General features: G+C 43.2%; 2 protein-coding genes across 8 annotated transcripts in view; both read right to left on the bottom strand.

Moving 5' to 3' along the window:
* NEK3 (NIMA related kinase 3) overlaps window positions 1-10,495 on the bottom strand; it is a 31,927-nt gene extending 21,432 nt beyond the window's left edge. For 2 of the 3 annotated variants that reach the window (XM_073342935.2, XM_073342952.2), the window contains exons 1-7: window positions 10,414-10,495; window positions 7,244-7,488; window positions 5,793-5,886; window positions 5,487-5,584; window positions 2,070-2,153; window positions 555-622; window positions 350-436 (exon numbers count right to left, since the gene is read on the bottom strand). In XM_073342935.2, the coding sequence (XP_073199036.1) occupies window positions 350-436; window positions 555-622; window positions 2,070-2,153; window positions 5,487-5,584; window positions 5,793-5,886; window positions 7,244-7,360 (548 nt within the window). In that variant the 5' untranslated portion in view covers window positions 7,361-7,488; window positions 10,414-10,495. Of the gene's footprint in view, window positions 1-349; window positions 437-554; window positions 623-2,069; window positions 2,154-5,486; window positions 5,585-5,792; window positions 5,887-7,243; window positions 7,489-10,116; window positions 10,379-10,413 lie in introns of those variants that run through there. The other variant, XM_073342945.2, reaches the window with a different exon arrangement.
* A 9,094-nt stretch (window positions 10,496-19,589) lies between these two features.
* CKAP2 (cytoskeleton associated protein 2) overlaps window positions 19,590-20,881 on the bottom strand; it is a 42,393-nt gene continuing 41,101 nt past the window's right edge. For all 5 annotated transcript variants that reach the window (XM_078852792.1, XM_078852794.1, XM_078852791.1 and 2 more), the window contains one exon: window positions 19,590-20,540. In XM_078852792.1, the coding sequence (XP_078708918.1) occupies window positions 20,285-20,540 (256 nt within the window). In that variant the 3' untranslated portion in view covers window positions 19,590-20,284. The remainder of the gene's footprint in view (window positions 20,541-20,881) is intronic.

Below are 20,881 nucleotides of genomic sequence, written 5' to 3'. Positions count from 1 at the left end.
TCACAATGGGGGTGGGCTGGAGGAGTTCAAAAATCAAAAGACAGACTGAGAAACACAATCTCATCTTTAAAACAAATTCTTATAATCTGGGGGGGGTCTGACTCATGATCTTTGAACTTTTGGGTTTGACAGTACAGCATTTGAAGCTATTCAAGTAAGGAGTAACCTAGGCCTTCCCATCTGAAAACTGAGATAATCACCTCCAAAATACTCCCAAACTCCACAAGAACAAGCTCTAAACCAGAGTCTTCCTTATACATGGATCGGTCACCAAGCCAATCTGTAGCACAAGTATTAAATAATATATTACAATAATGCATTGTCTTTTGATCACTGATTAAGTGCCTACCTTTTGTTGTTGTACGGCATGTTCTCCCATATTTCTGGAGGTACGTAATAAGGAGTTCCCACGTATGTACAAGCATATGCCATTGGACTTGCCAAACAAAAAAGAAAAGCCATATGAAAAGCGATAACATAAGCTGTCTGTAATATTTAAGCAATGGTAACAAATATAGTTTAGATCACTGAATCCAGGGGCAATATCTACATACTTTGTAAGAAGACGTGCAGATCCAAAATCTCCCAATTTTACTTTTCCATTTTGAGTGAGAAAAATATTCTGCATTGCAAAAAAAAAGGGAGTAAGAATTAATGTACTTAAAAATTGTTTTCTAACAAATGTTTCTGCATTGCAACTATATAGATAATATAGTGATGGACACTTCAGAAAGGCTACAGATAGAGGTTTTATCTTCACTGTACCAAAATGAATCCTCATATTCCCCCTGCAAGGAAGGTAAGAACTATCCTTAATCTACAGGGGAAATTGAAAGGTTAAGTGGCTTGCCCAGGCCAGAGTCAGTAGCACAGGAAGAATTAGAGTTCAGGAATTCTGCATCCCAGTTCTGTACTCAAACCACTATCCCACACCTCTTTCCGAGTTGCTAACTTCCCTTTAGAGAGTAGGGTAATCATAGAATCATAGCACTGGAAGGGACCTCGAAGGGACCTCTAGTCCAGTCCCCTGCACTCATGGCAGGACTATCCCTGACAGGTGCTTGCCTAACCTACTCTAAAAATCTCCAATGATGGAGACTCCACAACCTCCCAAGGCAATTTATTCCAGGGCTTAACCACCATGATGAATTTTTTCCTAATGTAGAACCTAAATCTCCCTTGCTGCAATTTAAACCCATTGCTTCTTGTCCTATACTCAGAGATTAAGAAGGACAATTTTTCTTCCTCCTCCATGCAACAACCTTTTATGTACTTGAAAACTGTTATCATGTCCCCTCTCAGTCTTCTCTTCTCCAGACTAAACAAACCCAGTTTTTTCAATCTTCCCTCGTAGGTCATGTTTTCTAGATCTTTAATCATTTTTGTTGCTCTTCTTTGGACTTTCTCCAATTTGTCCACATCTTTCCTGAAATGTGGCACCCAGAACTGGACACAATACTCCAGTTGAGGCCTAATCAGTGCGGAAGAATTACTTCTCATGACTGGCTTACAACATTCCTGCTAATACATCCCAGAATGATGTTCGCTTTTTTTGCAACAGTGTTAACACTGTTGATTCATATTTAGCTTGTGGTCCACTGTGATCCACAGATCCCTTTCCACAGTACTCCTTCCTAGGCAGAACTGACCCCTGCGGGACCCCACTCATTATGTCCTTCCAGCATGACTGTGAACCACTGATAACTACACTCTGGGAACAGTTTTCAGAGAAGATGAAACACAGAAGATGAAAGGCAAGATATGTATAATGTTTGTCATTTCAGCCCCTCCATTTTTATGCCTTCCCTTAAATTTAAATTGTCTACAGCTAGCCACAAGTAAGTTGCTATCATCAAGGATTCGGGAATAGAAGCAAAATGATAGATATTAAGACTGCAGCTACTTTGAGACCACACTTTCATTTAAATGAGTTATAATCCTGATAGTTCGATTAATCTAATACTCATGCTGGGATAAAGAATTTAAAATGAACACAGCACTCAGGGAATTAGACTATCCCAAGCGGAAGAGGGCTGTTGGCAACTTGTAATAACAGCTATTCCAATCACCTTGGATTTGATATCTCTATGCAACACACGTCTGTCGTGAATGTGCTTCACTCCCAGGCACATCTGTACAAACCAGTGAAGTATCTGAAAAAAGTGACGAAAAAGTTATGACAATACAAATGCGTGTTATTCAAACTTTATTGGTGGAACGAAAAATGATAAGACAGAGCAAAGAACAAACAAGTGAACAGTGTCGACAACCTCCCAAGATGGGAATTAAAAGTAAATCAGGCATAAATTTAAGGTGACTTCTAGGGCTGTTGATTAATCGCAGTTAACTCAAAAAAATTAAATCGCAATTAAAAAAATTATTTGCGATTAATCACACTTTTAATCTCACTGTTAAAACAATAGAATACCAATTGAAATTTATTAAATATTTTGGATTTTTTTCTACATTTTCAAATATATTGATTTCAATTACAACACAAAATATACAAAGTGTACAGTGCTCACTTTATATTATTTTTATTACAAATATTTGCACTGCAAAAGTGATAAACAAAAGAAATAGTAGTTTTCAATTCACCTTATATAAGTAGTGTAGTGCAATCTCTATCATGAAAGCTGAATTTACAAATCTCGATTTTTTTTTTTTGTTACATAACTGCACTCAAAAACAAAACAATGTAAAACTTCAGCGCCTACAAGCCCACTCACTCTTCTTGTTCAGCCAATTGCTCAGAAAAACAAGTTTGTTTACATTTACAGGAGATAATGCTGCCCACTTCTTGTTTACAATGGTAACTGAAATAGAGAACAGGCGTTCTCTGGCACTGTTGTAGCCAGCGTCACAAGATATTTATGTGCCAGATGCACTAAAGAGTCATATGTCCCTTCATCCTTCCACCACCATTCCAGAGGACATATATCCATGCTGATGATGGGTTCTGCTCAATAACGATCCAAAGCGGTGCTGACGAACGCACGTTCATTTTCATTATCTGAGTCAGATGCCACGAGCAGAAGGTTGATTTTCTTTTTTGGTGGTTCGGGCTCTGAAGTTTCCACATTGGAGTGTTGCTCTTTTAACTCTTCTTGAAAGCATGTTCCACACCTCCTTCAAGATTTTGGAAGGCACTTCAGATTTAAACCTTGGGGCAAGTGCTGTAGCTATCTTTAGGAATCTCACATTGGTACCTTCTTTGTGTTTTGTCAGATCTTCAGTGAAAAAGTGTTCTTAAAACGAGCAACATGTGCTGGGTCATCATCCAAGACTGTTATAACATGAAATACATGGCAGAATGCGGGTAAAACAGAGCAGGAGACATACAATTCTCCCCCAAGAAGTTCAGTCACAAATTTAATGAATGCTTTTTTTTTTTAAACGAGCATTATCAGCATGGAAGCATGTCCTCTGGAATGAAGCAGCCAAAGCATGAAGGTGGCATATAAACATTTAGCATATCTGGCACGTAAATACCTTTCAATGCTGGCTACAAAAGTGTCATGCGAATGCCTGTTCTCACTTTCAGGTGACATTGTAAACAAGAAGCAGGCAGCATTATCTCCTGTAAATGTAAACAAACTTGTTTGTCTGAGCGATTGGCTAAACAAGAAGTAGAACTGAGTGGACTCGTAGGCACTCAAGTTTTACATTGTTTTGTTTTTTAGTTAAGTTATTTTTTGTACATAATTCTACATTTGTAAGTTCAACTTTCACAATAAAGAGATTGCATTACAGTACTTGTATTAGGTTAATTGAAAAATGCTATTTCTTTTGTTTTTTTACAGTGCTAATATTTGTAATCAACAATAATAATATAAAGTGAGCACTGTACACTTTGTATTCTGTGTTGTAATTGAAATCAATATATTTGAAAATATCCAAAAATATTTAAATAAATGGTATTCTATTTCTGGTTAATCGCGCAATTAATTTTTGTAATCACTTGACAGCTCTAGTGACCTCCCATTAGACCGCGTAAAGATTTAACTACTAAGATATGTGACATTTCAATATAGCAAGTAAAACACTCATTGCTAGTATAAAAAAAGCTGGACAGTCAAAAAACCCTGTTCCTTTAAGACATTTTACAGGCACTCTAATTATAATTGTATAGTTAAATTAGAATATTTAAACTAGACACAAACGTACTTTAAATGTACTTTGTAGAGCTCTTAGGGATGCTCAGCCAATCTAACTACTGAATTAGATAAACATTTCCTGACCCTCTAGTTTTAACTAAAAAGATGCCTCCAAAATGGAAAATATTAGTCATTATAAATAAACAAAGTGTAAACGAATTTGGGTGGGGGTTAAATATTTCTCTACTTTATATTAAGTTAGTATTTGACTCTGTGGATACCTCCACTTGTATCAAAGTGTTTCACTCACTGTTCATTTGCAATACAACCTCATAACTTTACTTCACGGTCCTTTAGATTCTATTTTAAAAACTCTTCATTAGATACTTGGAAGCAAAAATACAAATCTCACCATGTTTTACACAGTATGTATGTGGTCTGTGTACAATGTCTCTCAAATAACTCAGGTTTATCTTGTTATTACTGAAATTGCCCCAGCCTAACCATTGTTCAGACAGAAATAATGATGTCACACACACTGAAGAATTTCTTTGTTTAATTTCAAGCAGGGTTTTTTTGTAGGTTTTTGTATATTTTAAATTTGTTTTATATGACATTGGCTGCTAGTAACCAAAACAGCCCTCAAAGATAGTTATTTCAGAAACAGCTAAAAAGATTATATCTACATATAACCTCAATCTTGAATAGATGGGGCCTGATTCACCAGGCCCTGCACTTTGTTTAGTCACTTACACTAGCATAAAGTGACTGTAAATCACTACCATTCTGATTTGGTAGCATTTTACATCCATTTTCACTGGTGCCAATGACTACAAGGTGCAAGGCAATGGAAAATGAGGCCTGAGAGATTTACTTCAGTAACAGGCTTCCCTAGTTTCAGAAATCTCAGGTACTTCTGAATTTAGATGTCTCCGTCTACCAGCAGGTAAATCACACATACATGTGATTTTACCTGAAATTGTCACTGCACTGCTGTTTATACATATAAACCATATAGATATATGCACACACATAAACAGCAGCACAGTGAATTTTCTTTTATATCAAACCATGAACTGCTACTCCTGAAAGTGATACTTTAACAATCAAGGTTGCCACACTTGGGGTAGGAGTTGTCTGACATGTTGCCATCACTCTCCAAAGTACCATGGTTAGTGCTGCTTTTTGGGGAGCAGCACCAGAGGAAAACAGTGGCATCACATACCTCACACAATACTAAGGAAGGGCATATTTCAAACACCCTTCAACTACCTGGCAGGTCAGTTATCTAACATCCTGCTCATTTTCAATATATATCATTTGATGATCATCAGTTCACATGAAAAAGTATTCTTATGTGGTTGCCTTTAATTTATTTCTTTTTCTTACCGTATCTTCAGGAAACAACTTTCCTCTTTGATATTTAATCTTTTGCATTAGATCTCCATCATCACAGTATTCCATCACTATATACAGATGTCCATCAGCTAAATTTTAGATAATTTAAGATTAATTAGTAATTTCATTAGCATGCTAAATGTATCATTGTTATTATATAGCACCAACAATATGCTATGTATTTTACAGATAGGTATAAAGAAAAAAATCCAGGCCCCACCAAAAGCTTGCAAGTGAAATAAGAGCTTGCAGTCTAAATAATGTAAATAGATACATTCTGAAAACCTATATATTTACCTTCAAATGAGTCCTTATAGGCAACAATATTTGGGTGTTTCATTTTACTCAACAGAATAGCTTCCTTCCTAGAGTTCTGTACATCAGATGGAGACTGAAAACAAATTGTATAATAATCAATTATACAAATGTTGCAATAATAAATCTTCATATATACTACAAAAGTAATTCTGGTTTTGAAAATGACATGAAGCACTAGATTTCAATTTATTTTCTTCAACTGTTTTAAAAAGCCATTCATTTAGAAACTTTAAAACTCCATCCATAATTGTAAAATCAGTAAGTGAAAAATAGCACACTAAATAAACTTTCCAGAATTGTATCTCTAGAGCAGTGGTTCCCAAACTTGTTCCACCACTTGTGCAGGGAAAGCCCTTGGTGGGCTGGGCCGGTTTGTTTACCTGCCACGTCCGCAGGTTCGGCCGATCGTGGCTTCCAGTGACTGCGGTTCACTGCTCCAGGCCAATGGGAGCTGCTGGAAGCGGCGCGGGCCGAGGGACGTACTGGACGCCGCTTCCAGCAGCTCCCATTGGCCTGGAGCCGTGAACCGCAGCCACTGGGAGCCATGATCTGCCGAACCTGCAGATGAGGCAGGTAAACAAACCAGCACGGCCCACCAGAGGCTTTCCCTGCAAAAGCGGCGGGACAAGTTTGGAAACCACTTAGAGAACGTAAGTATTTTAGAGCCACTCTGTATGCTTTTTTGAATAGACAGGATACCTTACTACATCACTTTATGATTCTCTATTCAGACCACTGCAGAACTAGGTAATACAGCAGCAAGTCCTAGCTCTGGAACAGTTCAAGGTCTATCAGAGCTTATATCAGATTATTTGAATGTGCCTTAGTATAAAAACTTAACTTTAATCAGGATATAACCAAGGCCTCTGTGAAAAATAATTTTGAGCTTTCTTGGATAGCTGAATGAAAAGCAAGTAATTTGAAATAACTGAATTTCAGCAACAAACAATATGATGACCCGACTACTTCCTCTTTGCAGTGAAATTTTGTCCCTAGTGAAGTCAATGGGAATTTTGCCATTGACTTCAAGCAGAACGAGAATTTAACTCTATATAACTTCTCATGTGCCATAATTCTAATCTTCCACCACAAACGTGATGCTGGTCAGTGTTTACTGGTTACCAGTAACATCCTCAGTCTTGCAGTACTTATTAAAGGCCAGATCCTGTAAGATTCTCAACACCCTGATCTCCCAATGAAGGCACTTAACACTGGGCTGGCTAAGGCCCAGATTCTCAAAGGTATTTAGGTATCTAACTCTAGGAGTCAGGCACCTAAATACCTTTGAAGGATCTGGACCTAAGTTCTGAAATGTTGCACTTTCTCAAGAATAGTCGTAGCCTACCCATGTTGGAGGGAAAAGTGAATTTTTAAAAGGCAGCTAAAGCATTAAGATAACAAATACAAAGAAGGGGAGCGTAAACACTTACCTTGGGAAGTCTTATTTCCTTCATTGCATATTTCTGGTCACTACTCTTATGAAAAACTAAAAGAGCTCTCCCAAAGGACCCCTCTCCAAGTACTTTTAACACAGTGTATTCTTCCATTGTTTGTAAGTCCAAGTCTTCTACGTTTCCTTAAATGTTATATTTCACAAGGATTTCTTCCAAACTGTATAATTAAATCAGTTAATTTTTGGAAAAAATTCAGAAGCTGTATTTTTGATTAACATTATCTGTATGAGAGAAAATGACAAAATAACAAAAATATATAATTATAACATGATGGCAGTGACAACTGCTCAGAACTGCCACAAAAATGAATTTATGTTCAATGCTATTCTGACTTTACTAAGAATAAGATTTTCAGAAAATTTCACTACAAAGCAAACTCACACTATGGTAATACTTTGTACATCTATTGCATCTTATAATCAGAACTCTCAAAACACTCTGAAAACATGAATTAATCTCCATAGTACGCCTGTGAAGTGCTAGATGTTCCTTTTATTCATCATCTTTGCAGCTGGATTCATAGTCCCAAACAGCCAGGTTTACAGGCACAGGGATATGAAAAATACTTGGCATAAGCAAAATACGTGGTAGTGCTGTGGGTTTATAAAGGGTTAGTGGAATTTATTTTGAATGGCCTTCGTACCCCACTAATTGATTTTATATATATAATTCCAATTCATTCATATATATAAATGAATTGGAATTTTTTATTAAGACACACTATTAACATGTTAAGCTGCTATATTTACTTTCTTTATTGGGAGATAAATATTCATCAAACCTGTAGGATGGTGTGTGGGAGTGCACATACGTACACATGTGTGCATGCACGGTTTGATGAATAATATTTATCTCCCAATAAGGAAAATAAATTTAGAGGCCTTAACAGGCTAATAGTGTGTCTTAACAAAAAGATCCAACTCATGCTTGTTCAGAGAATGAATAGTAAATCTATCATTTTAAAATTAAAAATCCGAAAATTAAGAATCAAGACATAGGATGTGTGATAAACATTAAAAAGAATGGGTCACAGTCAAAACAGATTCACAAATCACAGTACAAAAGTTATGTTACATTTATTTCATCTTAGTGTAACTTTCAGAATAGAAACCTCTAACACCAAAACTACTCAAAATAACATTCACATTTTCAGCAGAAGAGGCACAAGGTTTCCCTTAATTCACTCCCCTTTTAGGCTTAAGATTCTTAATTCCTGTGGCAATGGCAACATCATCAAATGACAAATCAGATCCCATTATTTAGAGAGGGCAAACTGAAGAACAGATCAGCTGTCACCCAAGGCTACACAAGTGTTGAGAAGAAGAACCCAGAACACCTTCCACTGCTAACCTTCTCTCCTGCTCCATCAATTCTGAGTTCATCTTCTTTATTTAATGATAAAATGGTAACAACGTATGCTTGCTCAACAATCCCTTTTTGGACTCTGATATCACTTGGATTTTTCTTTAACCTCACTGAATGACTACCCTATTCTATCTTGTTTGGTTAGGGTTACAGTCTGGGTTTTTGCTACCCTAAGCAAACTGAAAAGCTTATAAACATTTTGACTCCTCTAATACGTATTTTGTTGTCCTAGGAAATTGCATGTACAGTAGAGCCAGCTCTGATTAACACCTTTAATCCTAGGGGAACGGTGTTGTAGCACACATCCCAAACACCAACATGAGTTTCATATGCTATAACCCTTACTGTCAACTTTTTATAATGGTCACAAAATTTACCCTTCATTTTGATTAAGGATTTAACAAAAACCCAAATGATATTTCACTTAGATGTAAAGAACATTAATCATAATGAGTGGATAAGAAGTTTGAAAGGTTAAGAGAATGTAGCCAAAAGTACTCTCACACCCCATCTTCTGTAAGGAAATGTTTCTGAAATAACCCACCAGAGCTAGCACCAGTTTCTATCCAGCAGGTTTGCAATGTCAGGAGCCCTAGCATAAATGAGCTACCAGCATTTTAAGGACTGTTCCATCAAACCCTGTTTATGACAAATATAATCAAAAAGTGCCAGCAACAGTGAGGGCAGCTGGTGGCCCACCTACACTAGGGTTTCTAACATTGCTAATATTAGTGAGGTTGTTCCAGTGTTAGCTCTACGGCAGACAAGACCACACTGAAGAAAGGAAAGGGGATAGAACAATAAGGCTGTAACTACATTAGGAAGAATATCCATTGCTAACAATAGGCATCAGCACTGTACACAGCTAAGCTGGTGCTTAAAACAGTGCGGACAAGACCAAACCATGTTTAGCATCAGTTCAGAAACCACCACGGCTGAGCACTACTCAGGACAAAATTAAACCCTGGTTTCTGAAGCTGCCTAATATAGTTTCATCCTGTTCATGTTGGCGATGAAAGAGTTCATTGTCCATTCAGTCCCACCCATTGTCAACAATGGATACATTTTCTAGTATAGAAAAAAGTCTTTTGCTGTTGATTATAGGTTTCTTTTCACTAGACAAAGTAAAGTTTTTCAACCAAGACTTCCCAGGTTCTGTTGTAGATTAACACCTGCAAATGCTGTTAGGTGCAGGCTGCTCTTTGAGAGGGTCAAAGATCAATTCCTCAGCATGCATAGCCAGGAAACGAGAGCACATCCCATTTTACCTCTGAGGGGTATAAATGAACAATAGAAACAATGCCGACCTAGGACAGATACACTGAATGAGGAGAATTAACGTGTGGGCAGCAGGTCTGTGAAAGCCTCGGTGGAGAGGAGCCACCCTGAGCTACACAGCAAGGGGGATCTGCGCCCTGGCTGGCTAGATTTGGACCTGGGCTATGCAAGAAAATTAGCAGGGTATGAATTTAAAGCAGCTTAACCATTCCTGGTAACTCCGTGTGTGGATGCTCTGATTCCGGACTGAGTGCCCTCTTCCGGATTCGCCTCATCCTAGTCCACAACAAAGCACTCCTAATGGAATCCAGGCTAAGCGTGTGCACCCGTGGAGTTCATCAGGGTTAGCTGCTCTTGCAGCCGTGTCACTCCCCGGGCGGCCAAGGCACGGCACTACCGCAGCAGCCTCCCCCGGGGCTGGGGAGAGCGGCCCCCACGCCATAGGGCGGGCCCGCCCCCGCCTTTTCTCCGTCCCCGGGCGCGGCCCCCCCCGGGCTCCGTACCGTGCTGGAGCCGCTCCCCGCCGCAGCTCCCCCAGCCGGCGGCTGCCGCAGACCCCGCCTCCCGCGCGGCCCAGCCCGACCGCCTCGCTCAAGCACCAGCTCCGAGCCAGGCCCCGCCCCTCCTCTCTGTCGTGAGACCGGCGTGGGACACTGATGGGGTCATCTCTATGGTTAGCGGACAAAAGCCATCCAAGGAACCCACGTGGGAGGTTTCAGAGTAACAGCCGTGTTAGTCTGTATTCGCAAAAAGAAAAGGAGTACTAGTGGCACCTTAGAGACTAACCGGTTTATTAGAGCATAAGCTTTCGTGAGCTACAGCTCACTTCATCAGATGCATATCGTGGAAACTGCAGCAGACTTTATATACACACAGAGAATATGAACCAATACCTCCTCCCACCCCACTGTCCTGCTGGTAATAGCTTATCTAAAGTGATCATCAGGTTGAGCCATTTCCAGCACAAATCCAGGTTTTCTCACCCTCCACCCCCCCCACACAAATTCACTCTCCTGCTGGTGATAGCCCATCCAAAGTGACAACTCTTTACACAATGTGCATGACAATCAAGTTGGGCCATTTCCTGCACAAATCCAGGTTTTCTCACATCCCCTCCACCCCCATACACACACAAACTCACTCTCCTGCTGGTAATAGCTCATCCAAACTGACCACTCTTCAAGTTTAAATCCAAGTTAAACCAGAACATCTGGGAGGGGGGTAGGGTTATTATTGCAGATGCTCTTTTGTATCTAGGGCTGGGGCTTGCACCCAAGCGAGCAGCCAGGGGAAGGGGGATGTCTAACGTCCGCCCCCGATCATGCAAGGGGACATCAGCGGCACCTACTGTTCGATTTCAGAGTAGCAGCCGTGTTAGTCTGTATTCGCAAAAAGAAAAAGGAGGACTTGTGGCACCTTAGAGACTAACCAAATTGTTTGAGCATAAGCTTTCGTGAGCTACAGCTCACTTCGTGGGATGCATACAGTGGACAATACAGTGGGGAGATTTATATACACAGAGAACATGAAACAATGGGTGTTACCATACACACTGTAAGGAGAGTGATCAGGTAAGGTGAGCTATTACCAGCAGGAGGGGAGGGGCGGACCTTTTGTAGGGATAATCAAGATGGGCCATTTCCAGCAGTTGACAAGAACGTCTGAGGAACAGTAGGGGGGGAGGGGAAATAAACACGGGGAAATAGTTTTACTTTGTGTAATGACACATCCACTCCCAGTCTTTATTAAAAGGTTCCTCTCCCTCCCCCCCTCCTGCTGGTAAGAGCTCACCTTACCTGATCACTCTCCTTACAGTGTGTATGGTAACACCCATTGTTTCATGTTCTCTATGTATATAAATCTCCCCACTGTATTGTCCACTGAATGCATCCGATGAAGTGAGCTGTAGCTCACGAAAGCTTATGCTCTAATAAATTTGTTAGTCTCTAAGGTAACACAAGTACTCCTCTACCTACTGTTCGAGAGGCACAGGTGTTCCCTAGCACACTGTGTGTCCCAGAACACCCCTCATCCAGTTATTGCCCCACTCTGCAAACTGTCTTTGGATAGAGTTCAACCTCGCTGCCCATTCAGAGCTGGGCTTCTCAAATGGCAGGGTCTCTCTAGCTAGGGCTTTATCACCCCCACCCCAAAGGACAAAATTCAGATCTGACTTAATGGCAAGGAAATAAGGAGTGCTTGGAACTGGGGATTTGCTTTTTGCTCCTCTGTGTGTCACAACTTTATTTACTTGTTCAAGAATAGGGAAAAAACAGTTACTCATCTTCTCATAGCTGTTGTCCTTTGAAATATGTCCTTCACATCAATTCCACACACCATGTGCACAGTCATCTGAAACCTTTTCCCTTAGCAACTCCTGTCAGGTCAGTTAGGAAGCCACCTGGAATGGCACCTTAATGGCACTCAATATAGGACCCTACTGACCCAACTGCCCCCCCCCCCTTCAAATTCTTCTTGACAGCTACTCCAACCAAGGGGATCGGGGCAGTGAGGCGCTGCTCACAGCAGTATGAGAATGAGAACCTTTTCCACGTAGCTAGGTAAGTGGCTCCAGTAGGTGGTTTCCTGCTACCACGCAGTACTTCCCTCACCTGTTCTGAGCACTAGAGCTCCATGGGGTTTAACCATGAAGCTTCCAAGCCATGAGGTGGAGGGACTGGAGGTTGGGGTGAAGAAGGTGACGTACAGATGGATGGACCACTTGTGGTTGCAAAATGACCTGCTGAAGTGGTCTGCAAGCTCGTTCCATACTCCTGGGAGCTAGGACGCCTCCAGGTGAATGGACTGGGCCAGACAATTCTTAAAGCTGGAGAGCTTCCTGACAGAGAGGGGAGGAGTGGGCTCCACCCTCCTGGTTTACGTAAAACATGGCAGTTGTTGGTCATCACCACCATGCACTGCCCCTGCATTCTGGTCAGGAAAGTCTGGCAGGTTAGTCACACTGCTCTGAGCTCCTTGATGTTGATATGAAGCGAGAGCTTGATCTGTGACCAGCGACCCTGCATCTGTAGGTCTCCTAGGTGGACCCCCCCCCAGCTGAGAGCGGATGCAGCTGTTACCAGGGTCATGAAGGGATGAGGAGTGCTGAAAGGGACTCCTTCGCAAACCATGCAAGAAGTTAGTCACCACTAAAGGGATTTTAGAATTAGCTCTGGTACTGTCACTCCGGAATCCAAACTGTTCCAGCCTGGATAAGTTGAGGATAAGCCTCAGCCTCGTGTGTCTGACCACATAGGTGCAGGCTGCCATGTGCCCAAGGAGACTCAGACAGCCCCTTGCAGTTGTGGTGGGGTATTGCCTGTCATTGTTTGAAATCTGGACTCTAGCAGGATTACTCTCGCCTGCACAGAGTCCAGCACCACCCCAATGAATTCTATTCTCTGGGTAGGGGACAGCGTTGACTTGTCTACATTGGGGAGTCCTAGTCTCTCAAAAGTGTCTCTGACCCAACTGGACTTGGTACTCCACCTGCTCCCTGGAGTGCCCCCGCAGCAGCCAGTTGTTGAGGTAGGGATATACCTGTACCTGTATCTTGCGGAGAAAAGCCATGACAACCGACATGTACTTGGTGAACACTCGGGGGGCCGTCGACAGACCGCACGGGAGCACCATGAATTGATAGTGTTTGTGGTCAACCACAAACCTCAGGAAACGCCTGTGGGCCGGATGAATGGCAATGTGAAAGTATACATCTTTCATATCAAGGGCGGCGTACAAGTCTCCCGGATCCAGAGAAAGTATGATCATGCTCAGGGAGACCACGTGGAACTTCAACATCACCATAGGTCTCATAGGTCTAAAATGGGTCCGAGAGCCCCCATTTGCCTTGGGGATAAGGAAGTATCAGGAGTGGAATCCCTTGCCCCTTAGCTCCTGCGGAACCTCCTCCACTGCCCCTATGGCAAGGAGCGATTGCACCACCTGCATAAGGAGTTGCTCGGAGAAAGGTCCCTGAAGAGGGATGGGGAAGGGGGGTGGGAGGGAGGGGATTAGCAGAACTGGAGAGAATATCCCACTCCTACCCTCTGGAGCATCCAGTGGTCCGATGTTATTTGTGACTAAGCACAGTAGAAGTGGGACAGATGATTCAGGAAGCACGGGGAAACATCTGGTAAAGTGGCTGGTACACTGCCTTCAGGCGGACTTTCAAAATCCTTGTTTGGAGCCCAACGATGGCTTGGTGGGGCCCTGTCCCTGCCCTGAAGGCAGGTTTGAAGGCTTGAAGCTGTTATACTTACCCCTATGGCAGTAGGAGTCCTGCCTCGGGCAAGGCTGATTAAGCCCCAGCAACAGCAACACATGACTTATGAGGAGAGGCTGAGGGAACTGGGATTGTTTAGTCTGCAGAAGAGACGAATGAGGGGGGATTTGATAGCTGCTTTCAACTACCTGAGAGGTGGTTCGAGAGAGGATGGTTCTAGACTATTCTCAGTGGTAGAAGAGGACAGGACAAGGAGTAATGGTCTCAAGTTGCAGTGGGGGAGGTTTAGGTTGGATATTAGGAAAAACTTTTTCACTAGGAGGGTGGTGAAACACCAGAATGCGTTACCTAGGGAGGTGGTAGAATCTCCTTCCTTAGAAGTTTTTAAGGTCAGGCTTGACAAAGCCCTGGCTGGGATGATTTAATTGGGGATTGGTCCTGCTTTGAGCAGGGGGTTGGACTAGATGACCTCCTGAAGTCCCTTCCAACCCTGATATTCTATGATTCTATGAACAGCAGCAGTAAGTGTTTGCGCTGGGTAGCAGGCATGTGCATCCCCAGCAACGTCATAGTTGCCCTCAAGTCTTTAAGGCTATGCAGCCTAGGGTCTGTTTGGTCCAAAAACAGCCCTGTGCCCTCAAAGGGTCTGTTGAACTTCCGGGGGTTAGCAGGAAGCTTGGAGTCACAAGGTCCTCATGACCACCCCAGAGAACATGGTATGGGCCGCTGAGTCAGCCAGCTCAAGGGAGGTCCTCACTATCGCTTCCCCCTCCTCAACAATGGCTGAAAATTCCAACCTTAACTCAGTGGGGAGCAATTCCTTATACTTGATCATAGACTACCAAGAATTAAAGTTATACGTGCTGAGGACAGCCTGTTGGTTGGCTATCCTCAGCTGGACGCCTCCAGCAGTATAGACCTTCCTTCAATAATAGGTCCATGCGTTTAGCCTCCTTAGACTTCGGGGCCAGTGCCTGTTGCCCCGACACTCCTTCTGATTTACTGCCAAGACCACTCGGGAGCAAGGGTGTGGGTGTGAGACTAGGTATTCATAGCCCTTGGAAGGGACAAAGTATTTCTTCTCAACTCCTCTGGCGGTGCGTAGGATGGAGGCTGGTGTCTGCCACTGGGTCTTATTAGTGCTTTGGATGGTCTTTATTAATGGCAGTGCCACCCAGGAAGGCCCTTCTGGGGCAAGAATGTCCACCATTGTGTCCTCTGCCTCAACCACTTCCTCCGCGTGCAGGCCCACGTTGCGGACAATGCAGTGGAGTAGGTCTTGGTGTTTCCTGTGGTCAATGGGCAGGGGCCCTATGGCTGACACTCCTGCTACCACCTCATCGGGTGAGGAAGATGAGGTCACCAGCAGTGGTACAGGGTCCTCCTGGCCCTCGAGCAGCCTGGGTTGCTCTTGGACTACACCAGGCTCCATCACTGGCTCCTCAGGGGCTGATGTCTTGTGAGGTGCCGGCAGGTTTTGGGCAGGTTTCATGCCCACCTCCTCAGTCTGTGGGATTGGCCTGGAGGGAGCCTCTTCAGCTCCCTGCGTAGCAGGTCTATCCTTAGGTGACTGGGAAGGAGGGCGTCCAGAGGTCACTGATCTAGATCCTCTGGAAGGGGTACCCTGGGCCTGATGGTAAGCCCAGGGGGTCCAAAAATGCCATTGTGTGGGAGGTTGACACTGTGGCTGCCAAGCCACACGCATGTTCCTTCGGCACCTGGAGTCTCTATCAGACTCTGAAGAGCCCAAGGACGAAAACCCCATCGGTGCCGAGACCCCATGGGTCAGCCATCGGTGCTGCAACGATCTTGCCGATGACCAGTGCCAACGATCTGGTGAGGGAGACTGGTGCTGCCTTTCTGGTGCCAGCAATCAGCTTGCTGGTGCCACTTGTGCGAGCATTCTGGACTGGTGCCGATGCATGCTCAGTGCTGGGGAGATGGAGCACCGTGCCCCCAGTGCCAGATGTGTTCCCGCTGATCACAGCGCTGGGGAATGATGTGGCTATGGTGATCGGGAGCGGTTCCAGGCATGCCAGTCCAGTGACTGAGAGCGCTGCATCATTGCGGGCTTGGCTCTGGACAGTGTTGGTGTCACCAGTACCGGAGACTTGTACCGCAGCATGACCCAGAGCCCTGAAAGTGGTGAGGAGATGGGAACCATCCTGCTCACACCCTCTATAGCAGTGTTTTTCAAAGTTCAGGTCATGACCCAGTACTAGGTCATGGCATGTAAGGCACTGGGTCACCTTGCGGAGAACCCAGGGACCCTAGCTGTTCAAAGTCCCGCCGGCAGTGCTGCCTGGCTAAGGCAGGTTAGTCCCTACCTGTTCTGACACTGCGCTGCGCCCCAGAAGTGGCCAGCAACAGGTCCAGCTTCTAGGCAGAGAGACCACAGGGCTCCGGGTGCTGCCCCTGCCCCAAGCACCAGCTCCATATTCCCATTGGCTGGTTCCCAGCCATTGGGAGCTGCAGGGGAGGGGCGGTGCCTGTGGGCAAGAAGGACCTAGAAGCAGGACCTGTTGCTGGCCGCTTCTGGGGTGCAATGCGGTCTGCAGTGCCAGGACAGGCAGGAATCCTGCCTCTGCACCCCGGCTACACCACTGATCAGGAGCTGACAGAATTAAGTCCATGTCCCCAACCCCACACCCCTGCCCTGAGCCCCACCCCAACCTGGAACCCCTTCCTGCACCCCCATACCCCTCATCCCCATCCCAGAGCCCACACCCCCATCCCAGAACCCTGACCCCCTCCCACACCCCCTGCCCCAGCCCAGAGCCCCCTGCCACACCCTGAACCCCTCATTCCTGGCACCACCCCACAACCCTCATCCCAACCCTCTGCCCCAGCCCCTCCCACACCCCAAACCCCTCATCCCCCGCTTCCTGGGGTCACGGGCATCAATTTTCTTCAAGTGCGTCCCCAGAAAAAAATTTGAAAACCACTGCTCTATAGCAACTAACTATAACTACACTCTTCAGAGTAACAGCCGTGTTAGTCTGTATTCGCAAAAAGAAAAGGAGTACTTGTGGCACCTTAGAGACTAACCAATTTATTTGAGCATGAGCTTTCGTGAGCTACAGCTCACTTCATCGGATGCATACTGTGGAAACTGCAGCAGACTTTATATATACACAGAGAATATGAACCAATACCTCCTCCCACCCCACTGTCCTGCTGGTAATAGCTTATCTAAAGTGATCATCAGGTTGGGCCATTTCCAGCACAAATCCAGGTTTTCTCACATCCCCCCCACCCCCATACACACACAAACTCACTCTCCTGCTGGTAATAGCTCATCCAAACTGAGTGGTCAGTTTGGATGAGCTATTACCAGCAGGAGAGTGAGTTTTTGTGTGTATGGGGGTGGGGGGGATGTGAGAAAACCTGGATTTGTGCTGGAAATGGCCCACCTTAATTATCATGCACATTGTAGGGAGAATGGTCACTTTGGATGAGCTATTACCAGCAGGATAGTGAGTTTGTGTGTGTGGTTTTTGGGAGGGGGGTGAGGGAACCTGGATTTGTGCAGGAAATGGCCCAACTTGATTATCATGCACATTGTGTAAAGAGTTGTCACTTTGGATGGGCTATCATCAGCAGGAGAGTGAATTTGTGTGGGGGGGGTGGAGGGTGAGAAAACCTGGATTTGTGCTGGAAATGGCTCAACCTGATGATCACTTTAGATAAGCTATTACCAGCAGGACAGTGGGGTGGGAGGAGGTATTGGTTCATATTCTCTGTGTGTATATAAAGTCTGCTGCAGTTTCCACGATATGCATCTGATGAAGTGAGCTGTAGCTCACGAAAGCTCATGCTCAAATAAATTGGTTAGTCTCTAAGGTGCCACAAGTACTCCTTTTCTTATAACTACACTAATACTACAAAACAATAAACCGACAAGAATAAGTAACTAGGCTAAGGGAGCACCTGCAAAGCAAGCGAGAGATTGTTCCAATACTGCCACGAAAGGGAAGAAGGAACTGAAGGGGTTGTTAGGGTCCTATATTGGTGCCACTCGAAGGGGCTCCCTAGCTGACCTGACAGGAGCTGCTAAGGGAAAAGGTTTCCAACAACAGTGCACACGGCCCACGCACACCTGATTGGAACAGATGTGAACAAGCACTTGAAGAAAAAAAAATTTTCAGTTTCTGTAATATTGCAGATATCAAAACTAACTCAGCCCCTCACACTATCAGACTGAAAGTACATTCCATTTAAAAACTATCAAGGCAAACAACATGCAAATGGAGAAGCACCAACCACATTAGTTTGTATTAATTTACAGAAGGCATAAGTGCAGTTTCTGCTAGAGATACATGAAGCCTCAGGCCTAACATTGTTAGTTTTTGTATTGCTTCTTAATGTAGTAAATAATAAACACATGAAAAATGTACTGGGCCAAGTACAATTTACTAGTTTCAGATAAGTCAGTCTTATCTTGTAATCTCTTCAAATCAGGGAGTTTTCATATATGTTTGGACAGCTCCTATTTTATAGGTGATAGCCACAAGGACCCAAGAAATTCACACCAGGGTGAGAGTACCATATATTTTCTATAATGAAAGACCAGCAGGGGTTTCTGTGCTTTTATTGCTAGTCATATTTATCTACACCTGCAAATCCTCTTAATGGAGACAGCTTATACCAGCAAAAGTTACTTTATTTGTAAAAACAGTAGTTTATACAAGTTTCCCAAACAAAATAAAGGTACAGCAAGCAAGAGGACTTTACTTGCATGACTGCACCTACACTGAGTCTACGTTGGTTATGGAAGTGACATTTTTCTCCATGCTCCTAACCAATCTGTATGCTAGCAAAACTTACCTATAAACCTGGCCTTAGAGTGAAGTGAGGGTGGATAGATACCTCCCTACCTAACATGGTTCTTCTAAACAGTACTGCTTCCTCTTTGTGGAGTTCCAGTATAATCTTAAGGAATTAGTGGGCAGCTGGTATTTTCAGTTAAGTTCAGTTAGTGCATAAGAGATGACGGATACTATGCACTGACTGCACAGCCAGTGGGGTGTGGAGAAGTTTGTACTGCTCTCTCTCTAACATGGAGAATTCTGTAGTGAAAAGAGTAATTCAGCTCCAATACTCATATTAAATTCTATTTCTCAGGTGAAGTTGCCAACAAGGGAACAAGCTTGTTAACTACTATTTGAGTTTATGATGTGGAAAGATTGTAAGTGAACATTCAAAATGGTAGCTTGTAACTAATCATGTTGGCTAATAAGAGATCACTTTGCCCAACCATTTTTTTAAACTATGGGAGGAGGGAGAGAAGTAAGCAGATATCTATGCAAAATCCATTGTCCATCCTGCATTTGAAAGATACTGGTGACATCTCTTGGACTGAGGACATCTTCCAAGCATCAGCTGGAAAAATCACTTTCTGCAATTCTAGTCCCCTGAATTTAAGATGTAAACAAGTTAGTATAAATAAAGCAAATGTAACTCAAATTGGTAAGTTTAATATAAAGCCTTATGTTACAGATAGCTTAACACAAGCCTATATTACAGTTTCAATACACTAATCAAGGGGACTATTCAAGTGCTTTACTGGATCAGACTCTAAAACAGAAACTGCATGTAGTAGCTATTTTGAAGTTCACCATTTATTTAATTTAGTATTTGATTTCAGTTTTCCAGTTCAGCAAATCTGTTACACATCAATACATACCCCTCATTGATCATCATTTTTATGTTTTCTTTTAGAGCAAGAATGTAAATTGTGTGAATTTTTAAACTATTTAGCTTATAATGGGGAGAGGGGTCACCATGGCTAGACATCCATTATAAGGTTATTAGTATGTTAAATCCATTCCCTAATTAGTATTCAATGTAACATTTGAACAAAGAAAGAAAAATATTTACAATGCAAAACCAACCAACACTACATATTTGCTACAAAGCTTAAGAGAAAAAATTATGAAATACAAGTGACAGTTTAAAGTTCTCTCTCAAATAAAACAGAAGTTTGCACTATACTTGATTCTGCAACTGCTGTACTCCAAAATAAGCCATATGGAATTTGCTTGAACAGTCTTAAAACCATTGAGTTATAAGCCAGCTCTGTATATTTAACAGAATACACCAATTGCAAAACCAGGAATGAATCAAAATTTGTAAATCCTTCCCCACTAAAGTTACTGCTCTTCTTGCTCTTCCAGATGAATAATGGGTTCTTGTAGTGCACTATTCTGTCTGTAGATAAAGGCATTGTTTACAGCTCCGAGTTCTCCCAGCTGTTCAAGCGAACCAACACAAGGATCATGATCCTTTAACATATCTGGTAGCTTGCACAACTTCTCCTGAAGGCGACGAGAACGCCTCACAGGGGTCAAGAATTTTATATCTTTAACAGCAGAGTCATTTGCCTCACACTGCATCTTTTTCTTCACACTTCAGAAAAGAGAAAAAACAAAAAACACATTTGTGTATTAAAGATGTATATTGAGCCACAGTTAGTCTTACTGTCTTTCTATGGAAACATCCACATGAAAGCCTGTCAGAAACTATACAAACATGCTTCCTGCTTTAGCCAACTGTACCCTCCCATTCCCCCATCCGCAGCAAAGAGAGAAGATAATGACCACATGCAATGCCCCCAGAAGCTAAATCCAGAGAAGTTTGTTTTAAGCACTAAATTCATTTTGCCCCAGGATAGAGTTCTTCTCCACTACGTCCGCTCGCCAAGAGTTATTCCAAGCAAACACATATATCCGCCTGACTTCTCCCTAAAT

The sequence above is a fragment of the Lepidochelys kempii genome, chromosome 1 (assembly GCF_965140285.1).
Source record: "Lepidochelys kempii isolate rLepKem1 chromosome 1, rLepKem1.hap1, whole genome shotgun sequence".
Lineage (NCBI taxonomy): Eukaryota > Metazoa > Chordata > Testudines > Cheloniidae > Lepidochelys > Lepidochelys kempii.
The sequence above is the reverse complement of the archived record's forward strand: the minus strand, read 5'-3'. Positions and strand labels throughout refer to the sequence as shown.